Source organism: Sus scrofa, chromosome 6 (genome assembly GCF_054392235.1).
Source record: "Sus scrofa isolate SSC_HxYL_T2T_F1_AM1 chromosome 6, Sscrofa_HxYL_maternal_Yorkshire_Landrace_v2.0, whole genome shotgun sequence".
Lineage (NCBI taxonomy): Eukaryota > Metazoa > Chordata > Mammalia > Artiodactyla > Suidae > Sus > Sus scrofa.
In genome coordinates, this window is record NC_139388.1 from 20,726,402 (window position 1) to 20,734,743 (window position 8,342).

At 55.9% G+C, this 8,342-nt stretch overlaps 1 protein-coding gene across 1 annotated transcript; it reads left to right on the forward strand.

Moving 5' to 3' along the window:
- The first annotated feature begins 276 nt into the window (after positions 1-276).
- On the forward strand, positions 277-3,145 carry CCL17 (C-C motif chemokine ligand 17). Its single transcript, NM_001256147.2, is given in 3 exon segments — positions 277-394; positions 2,299-2,416; positions 3,009-3,145. Coding segments are annotated over 3 exon segments (309 nt in total). The 5' UTR covers positions 277-324; the 3' UTR covers positions 3,130-3,145.
- Positions 3,146-8,342: the final 5,197 nt, after the last annotated feature.

Genomic DNA, 8,342 nt, shown 5'->3' on the forward strand with positions numbered 1-8,342 from the left:
CTCTGCTAATTGAGGAACCAAGAAATGTCCCCTGCAAAAGGAGAAGTGTGTCACGGTCCCCGGACATACATACCCCACCTCTGTCCCCAGTTGAGTGCCCATTCTCTGGAAAGCCACAAACATTCCAAGATTGGACTTCTGCTGAATCATCTCAAATTCTTCGAACTCCGCGGGGCTAGGGAAGGATATGGTGGGGAGGTGACAGGAGGCGGGGCAAGCTCCCCAAAGAGGTTAAATAGGTCACCTCCACACTTGGTGCTCATCCTTGTCTCCCCTGAGCAGAAGGACTCACACACAGAGACCTTCTCTTGGGCTCCCGGCTCCATGACCCCCCTGAAGATGCTGCTCCTGGTTGCTCTCCTCCTGGGGGCTTCCCTGCAGGATGCCCATGCAGGTGAGGGCAGAGGAGAGGTGACAGGAGGAGGGGACGCTGGGCAAGGAGGGCTGGGGGCACCGGCACCACACGTGATTCCTACACCCCCTTCATTCCTGCAAGGATGCGAGAGGCTGGCAGCAGCAGGATTTTGAGGGAGGACTTTGAAGGAAAATAATGATAATGGGAGGAAGAGAGGATGAGGATGAGGCTACGCATGAGGATAAGGAGAGGATGAGGATGAAGCTGCCCCAGGACCTGGGGCTCAGCTTCTGAGGAACAGCATCCTTGCCCATCTCACTGTGCAGCTGTTGTGAGGTAGTGACTGTGGTTGTGTTTTGACAGCGGAAAAAGAACGATTCTCAAAAGGATTTGTTAGTCTGTTTTATTAGTGGGTCTTATGTACAAGGAGAGGATCTGCATGAAGGTAAGAGAATTGGTTCCCAGAGCAGGTGAAAAAAAGAGATTTTTATCCTCCATTGGGAAAGGGAGCCTGAAATAAGGTCGCTACTTTGGAAACAAAGCCGGTGAGCGCCCTGCGAGGTGGCGCAGCCGCAGTCCTCGGGGTTACCTTTACAGGGTGGTGGTCACAGTAGGAGCATGTTCGCTCACCCTCCTGTGACACGCTGGGCCCGGTCAGCTCTGAGGGTTACTCAAACCAAGATCCACCCCCGAGACGGTCAGAGGACCGTCTGAGACTTCTTAGAAAACACGCTGTGGTCTTTTTCTTTGGCTGCACTTGAGACGTATAGAAATTCCCGGGCTAGGGGTGGAACTCACGCCACGGCACAATGCTAGATCCTTAATCCTCTGTGTCACCAGGGAACTCCTGTCGTGGTCTTTTTTTTTTTTTTTTTTGCCTTTTTAGGGCTGCACCAATGGCATATGGAGGTTCCCAGGCTAGCGGTCAAATCAGAGCTACAGCTGCCGGTCTACACCACAGCCACAGCAACGCAGAATCCGAGCTGCATCTGTGACCTACACCACAGCTCAGGGCAAGGCCAGATCCTTAACCCACTGAGCGAGGCCAGGGATCGAGGCCATCGCATCTTCATGGATATTAGTCAGGCTCATTACTGCTAAGACAGAGCAGGAACTTCCCTGTCATGGTCTTAATTGAAGCCACACATTGCTGGTTTGCCTGTTTGCAAGGATTGGATATTTTTTTCTTGTGCAAAGAGGACACTGAGCCCTGGGAAAGTGTCTTCACACCTGGGGCTCCATTTTGTCATCTGTGAAATGGGGCAGTGACAGCACCTGTCTCCAGGTGTGCTGTGAGGACTGAAGGAGCAGCTGCAGTAAAGGCTCTGCCCAGAGCCTGACCCCGAGGCAGCATTTGGTGACTGGGGGCTGGTGTGAGTGTGAGCACACACGGATGCACCCACCTGCCGACAGACAGACACAGACTCACATATATGCACAGACTCCCAAACACACACAGATACACACACACACACACACACACACAGGGCATCGCATAGCACACAGATTTCACACACACAAATGTGCACACACACACACCCCAAGACACATGCGCAGACAAACCCAACACACACAGACATGTGCACAGACAGACACACGAACACTCAGGGCCTCCCAAAGCACACACGGGACCTCACGCACACCAGCGTTCACACACTGACTCACAAAGAGAGACACCTGTAGAGACTCTTGGCGTGCTCCCCACACAGCAACACAATCACAGACCCCTTCACAGGAGACCCCTCCCAACCACACAGACACATGCACACAAATGCACACATACACACAGACCCACTCCAATCTCTCTCTCTCTCTCACACACACACACACACACACACACGTGCAGACCCGCCAAGGGCCCTCCCCCACAGCCACAGGCACACGCAGACCCTCCCCGTGCAGCCACGTGCAGACGCACCTGCTCCCACTTGGTTCCCCTGCAGCTCGAGGAACCAACGTGGGCCGGGAGTGCTGCCTGGAGTACTTCAAAGGGGCCATTCCCCTCCGGAAGCTGGTGGGGTGGTACCAGACCTCAGACGAGTGTACCAGGGACGCCATTGTGTAAGTCTGCCCCCCCCCCCCACTGCCCTGGAAGCTGAGTTGGGAGAAGGTGGACCCTGGAGCTCCCAGAGGGCCACTGGGGAGAGGAGAGGAGAGAGCAGGCCCTTGACCCCTCCCCCACCCCGACCCTGCTCCTCAGAACAGCTCCTGCCCCCCACACTCACCCCAAAGGAGCCCTGGGCTGTGAGGTCCAAGCTCTTCATTGATTTATGGGCAAACTGAGGCCCTGAGAGAAGGCACAGCTGCATGTACACAGGCAGGCAGTCCCCAGCCAGGGCCTGGGTGCCCCCCGCCACCGCCTAGCGCACCCCTAGTTCCCCCGCCTGGGTGGGAGGCAGTCTGAGGTCGGGGCAGAATCAAGCAGCCCTAGCTCCCTGGGAGAACTAGGCCTGGCAGGGACCTTGGGAGGGTCAGGAATCACTGAGGACAGAGCCTGATCTCCCCAAGCTGCCACTGGCGCCCTGTGTGACTTTGGACAAGTTCCCGCCCGTCTTGGGGCCCCCCGGGGTCCTGAGCAACACAGGGCGGGGTGAGTCCCAGGCTCAAGGGCCTTCCTGCCCTGACGCCTGGATGGGTCTCTTCCCCTCTGCAGGCTTGTGACCTTCCAGGGCAGAGCCATCTGTTCTGACCCCAAGGACACGTGGGTGAAGAAGGCAATCAGGTACCTGAAAAAAAACATGAAGCCACAGGACCCTGTCACCCAGAAGTCCTGATTTCTCCTTGGACCGTTCGGAGGCCTCCCACTTGCGTGTTCACTACCCCAGCCCCGAGCTCCCTGGGTCCAGTGGAGGCCCTACCAGGACAAAGAGGCCCCTCGCTCCCTTTTCTGATTAAAGTCTTTCCCCCCGAGTCTGGGTCAGTGTGTTCTGTCCACCTGGCTTGTCCCCCTGGAAAGGCCCTTGGGGAGCATCTGCTCTCGCCCTGTCTGGGTGGGAGAGGAAGCCCTGGGAGACAGGCCCTGGCAGGGGAGGGGCAGAGGGGGTCCGTGGGCCGAGCCGGGCAGGGGTGATGAGAGGCCAGCAGGTCCTCCCTGCTGCTGCGTGCCGGCAGGTAGGGAACCTGGAAGGGGACCCCCCCTAGGCAGGTAGGGGGTCTTGTCTGTCCCTAGAGTCCTGCCAGGCCTGCCCCATTCTCTCTGGTGACCCCCCCCCCGCCCCCAGCTGAGGCAGAGCTGAGGACGCTTCCAACTCCACAAAAATTCCCGGGAGTCTTCTGCTGGTGGGGGTTCTGTCAAGTGCTGGGGTGCTCCCTGGCCCTGGGCCTCCTGCAGCCCCTCCCCCTGCCTCTCCCCCGCTCCCTGCCCCCACACTGCAGCCCAGCCCACCCCAGAGGGTCTTTGCAGGCCCAGCTCCACCTGCGCCCGGCTCCTTCTCCCCGCCCCAACTCCACACCAGAGCTGCTCCTCGCGGTCCTGAGACCTCTGCCTGAGCCTCACCCCTGCTCCAGCGCATCCCCATTACCCCCAGCCCTCATGTCCCACTCCCCCCGCCCCCCCATGTGGGCCCATGGCTCCCTTTGACCTGTACACCTGTGCTGTGAGCCCCATCCTCCCTGTGTGACATCCCACCCAGCCTCAGCCCAGGTTAGCTTTCGCAAGCCACCGCTGGGAACGCTGCCCATCCGCCCCCAGTGCCAGTCACGCACCGCAGGTGTCTAGCCGGGGAGCGCCCCATTTCCTGGAACTCACCCCCACTGACCTCCCTGGAAGGGGCTCGTTGGCGCTGCCCGCCCCCAGTGCCATTCTCTCTCCTGCTCTGATTCCTCCAGCTCTTAGGAGTCCCAGGGTAGCCGTGGGGGTGTCCTCCCTTTGACTCCCGTGTGGGTCTGTCGGGCTGACCCCTCCATTAGGTTGGGAGCTCAGTGAGTCTCCCAGGGGACCCCACAGCCCACGTGCTCCGAAGGATGGGGACCAGGAGGTTATGGACCCCCATCCCCAGGCCCCCCCTGTCCAGGTCCAGCTCAGGACTGGAGCCATGGGGAATAGGAGGAAATTAGGGTCTTTGGATTCTAGTTCTGTCTCACTCTCTTGACCAGCCGTGGGCTTGGGGCTTCTCTCTCTGGGAAGAAGTCTGGGGTGGGGGGTGGATCCTTCTCTCCTGGGATTCTGTGGTCTTTGGCTGGGCTGCAATTGGGTGTTATTTTTAGGCACAGCTTTTGCCTCCTGCTGCCCCCCTGTGGCCAATTGTCTTATTGCAGGCCAGGTGTCAGGGCCTAGGCCACTTTCAAAGAGGGGCACGACCAAAACCACGGTGGTGATGAACGGCCTTCTCTGGGACCCCAGGGTCTCCTCTGCCACAGATGGCCTCTTTCCCTGCCCTGGTCCCAAGGAGTGTTCCCCAAACAGCTGCCTTGGATCCAGAGTCCTTGGGGTGGCTAAGTCTGAGTTCTTCGTGGAAAAATGTGGTCTGGATCCAATGGGTGAGAGGTGGAGAAGAGGATCCCAAAGTGGGAGGAGGCAAGAAGGAGCCCCTGGGACAACAAAGGAGAGCAGGGCCTGGGGCCCGGACCCCTCACCCTGCCAGAAAGACACACAGAGGATATGCGTGTAATCCATGCGTTGTGCAAACTTGCCCTAAAAGAATCCAAACTTTTTTCCCCTAGTGAAATCTTCCTCCGAGACCCGTATTGTAAACTCGGAAGTGTCGAGGACTACGAAGAGGTAAGGGGTTACCAGAGGGGCCCTGAGAGTGACGGAGCAGGGAGGTGGCTTAAAGGTCCCTCGGGCGAGGGAGTTCCTGTCGTGGCTCGGTGGTTAATGAATCCGACTAGGAACCATGAGGTTGCGGGTTCGATCCCTGCCCTTGCTCAGTGGGTTAAGGATCTGTTGTTGCTGTGAGCTGTGGTGTAGGTTGCAGACTTGGCTCGGAGCTGGCATTGCTGTGGCTGTGGCGTAGGCCAGTGGCTACAGCTCTGATTCGACCCCTAGCCTGGGAACCTCCATATGCTGCGGGAGCGGCCCAAAGAAATAGCAAAGACAAAAAAAAAAAAAAAAAAGGTCCCTCAGGGGAGAGGTGAAGCCAGGACTGGCAACCAAATGCAGGATTTTGAATCCAAGTGTTTAATAGCAGGGTCAGGGTGCAAGGTGAGTGAGGCAAGATGCAGGAGATGAGACCAGGCACCAGGTTCCCTGGGGAAGAGGCCATTTGAAGGAATCATGACTGGGTGAGTCCCGGTGACTAGCAAGTAGGGAGTAGGAAGAAATAAGACCAGAGAACAGATCAGCGGGAGGGGCCCTGGTCCCTCATTGTTCCTTCCACCTGGAACACGTCTGAAATCCAGTCCCCCTTCAGCACTCAGCTCAAAAGCTGCCTCCCTCAGGAAGCCCTCCCTGGTCTCCTTGATTGCAGCTGATGCTCCATTCTGTGCCCTCCGCCGGCTCCCTGCTCTCACCCGGGCTCTACCACACTCTGTCCCCTCCTATACAGTTGCTTGCAGGTTTCACTTACTGACGAGTTCCTTGGGGCAGGTATTTGTTCAGACCACCCGGTGCTTCCTGAGTCCTAAGGGGGGTAAGGTGCTTTGTGCACAGTGACCATTTGACATTTATTTTCACCAACAAGCCCCCGGGGGAATTCCATGAGGGGCACACCAAGAAAGAGAAACCCTCAGAGGAACGGTGCCCTGGTAACATAACTGGGCTTCAAGCCCCACCCTGAAGTGGCATGTTGTTTTGGGGTTTTTTTGGAGGGGGGGCTGCGCCTGCAGCATGTGGAAGTTCCAGGGCCCAAGACTGAATTCAGACTGCAGCGGTGGCAACGCAGGATCCTTTAATTCACTGCGCTGGGCCAGGGATCAAATGGCACCTCAGCCTCCACCTGAGCTGCTGCAGTCAGAGTCTTAACCCACTGTACCCGAGCGGGAACTCCTCTAGTTTTGTAATTTTGAATGAAAATTTTAACCCCAGGCCAAATATTCCTGGAGGTTCATGTCAGGGAGGCCCAGGACTTGGTTCCGGGCATTTTCCTTAAGACCCAGAGTTTTATGTGGGGGTTTTCTTAATTTTTTTAAAACATGAAATTTCTTACCAAATATGTAGTGTGCATGTAAGGTATATACACCAATAAAAAGAGAGACCCCTGTATACCCACCATCCAGCTGACTTAAAAGAGCCTCCTGCTGCTCTGAAGTCCCCATCACCCTCGCTGTCGTCATCCTCCTGTCAGCTCCCAGAGACATCTATGTTCCTGAACTTGGCGTTTATCATTCTTGATTTTGTTTGTCAGGTGTGTATATACATAACACATATGCATACATAACACATATACAAACAACGTTATCGGTGCATCGTGTGTGTTTTGGGTTTTTTTTTTTTTTGTCTTTTTAGGGCTGCACCTGCGGGATATAGAGGTTCCTAGGCTAGGGGCCAATGGGAGCTGTAGCTGCCGGCCTACACCACAGCCACAGCAACACCAGATCCGAGCCGCACCTGTGACCTACACCACAGCTCATGGCAATGCCGGATCCTTCACCCACTGATCAAGGCCAGGCATTGAACTTGCATCCTCATGGATGCTAGTCGGATTCGTTTCGCCTGAGCCACGATGGGAACTCCGTGTATGTTCTTCAACTGGAACACGACACAAAAGTAACAATCTCGTACACATGCTTTTCTGTGACTCGATTTTGTGGCTCCTGTTCTGAGGTTCTTCTACCTTGATGGGCACGAACAGCTACAGCCCATCAATTTCCCCCCCATGAAGACCAACTCCTTCTCCCATCCTCTTGATTTGTTTTGGTTTTGGCCACACCCACAGCATGTGGAAGTTTCTGGGCCTGGGTTCGAATCTGTACCACAGCAGTAATGACACCAAATCCTTAATTGCTAGACAAGGAGGGAACTCCACTCTCCTCTTGTTAATGGCCCCTTGGTTTATTTCCAGGTTCTTGCTATTACTAATAGTGATGCTTTAAACATTTTTTAGCTTGTCTTCTGATGCATGTGTAGAAGAATTTCTCTGGGGCAGTGGATCTCAACCCTGGAGGCACTTACCTGGGAAGGCATTGCCAAAATGCTGACACCTGTGGCCCTATTCCCAAAGATTGACTTAATTGGTCTTTGGAAAGGAGTGTTCCGGGCAGTGGTGTTTTTATTGCTGTGGGAGAAGCTATCCGGGTGATTCTAATATACAGCTAGTGTTGAAATTGACACCATGGGGGGATAATTGTCAAACCAATCACACAGCCTTGCCAAGAGTTCCCGCGTGGCCACGCCCCCATCGATTCCTGGCTCCAAGGGTAGCTCCCCCAACCCCTCCCTGCCCAGCCTGCACGAGAAGAAGCAGGAGGCTGGAGGAGAGTCACAGAGCCAAGCCCGATTTCTGGCCAAAAACCAGAGCGCTTCCATGAGGTGCTCTGTGGAAGCTTCTTTCAGCCCCGCCGGCCCCGGCACGCGTGGAACCCCGTTTGATGCTGCGACTCTAGGAGAGCCCTCAGCCTGGAGCAGGTTTGTGGCCTCACTTGTTCTCCTTTCCCTCCCACACTCGAGCTCCAGAGCCCCCCTTTCTGCACCCTGCCAGCTGTCTTGTGGTGCCTTCCTTGGTTCCCTTTGGGTTGTGTCCTAACCCCAAGGAAGGTGTGGTTTGCTCGGCTGTGCACTCCGCTTGGTGCTTTGTGGTGACCTCAGGGAAAGAGGAGGAGGGTGCCCCAACTCTTTGCTGCCAGGTTTTGGAAATGACCTTAGAGGGTTTACGAGAAAATTAAGATTCCCCAGCCCCACTCAGGCCCACTGACAGCCGTCCAAGGACCTGGGGCAGCTGGGTCTTTAAAGGTCATCAGGTGATTGGTGGCCGCAGGCCACTCTCTTGTTCTCACCCAGTGTCTTCAGTGTAAACTGAGTTTGCATTCAGTGATATCTTGACTGTTTTGGCTCAAAAACCGTCCCTCAGCTGCTGTCTTCCAAAGTCAGCAGGTGTGAGGCCCGGTGTCC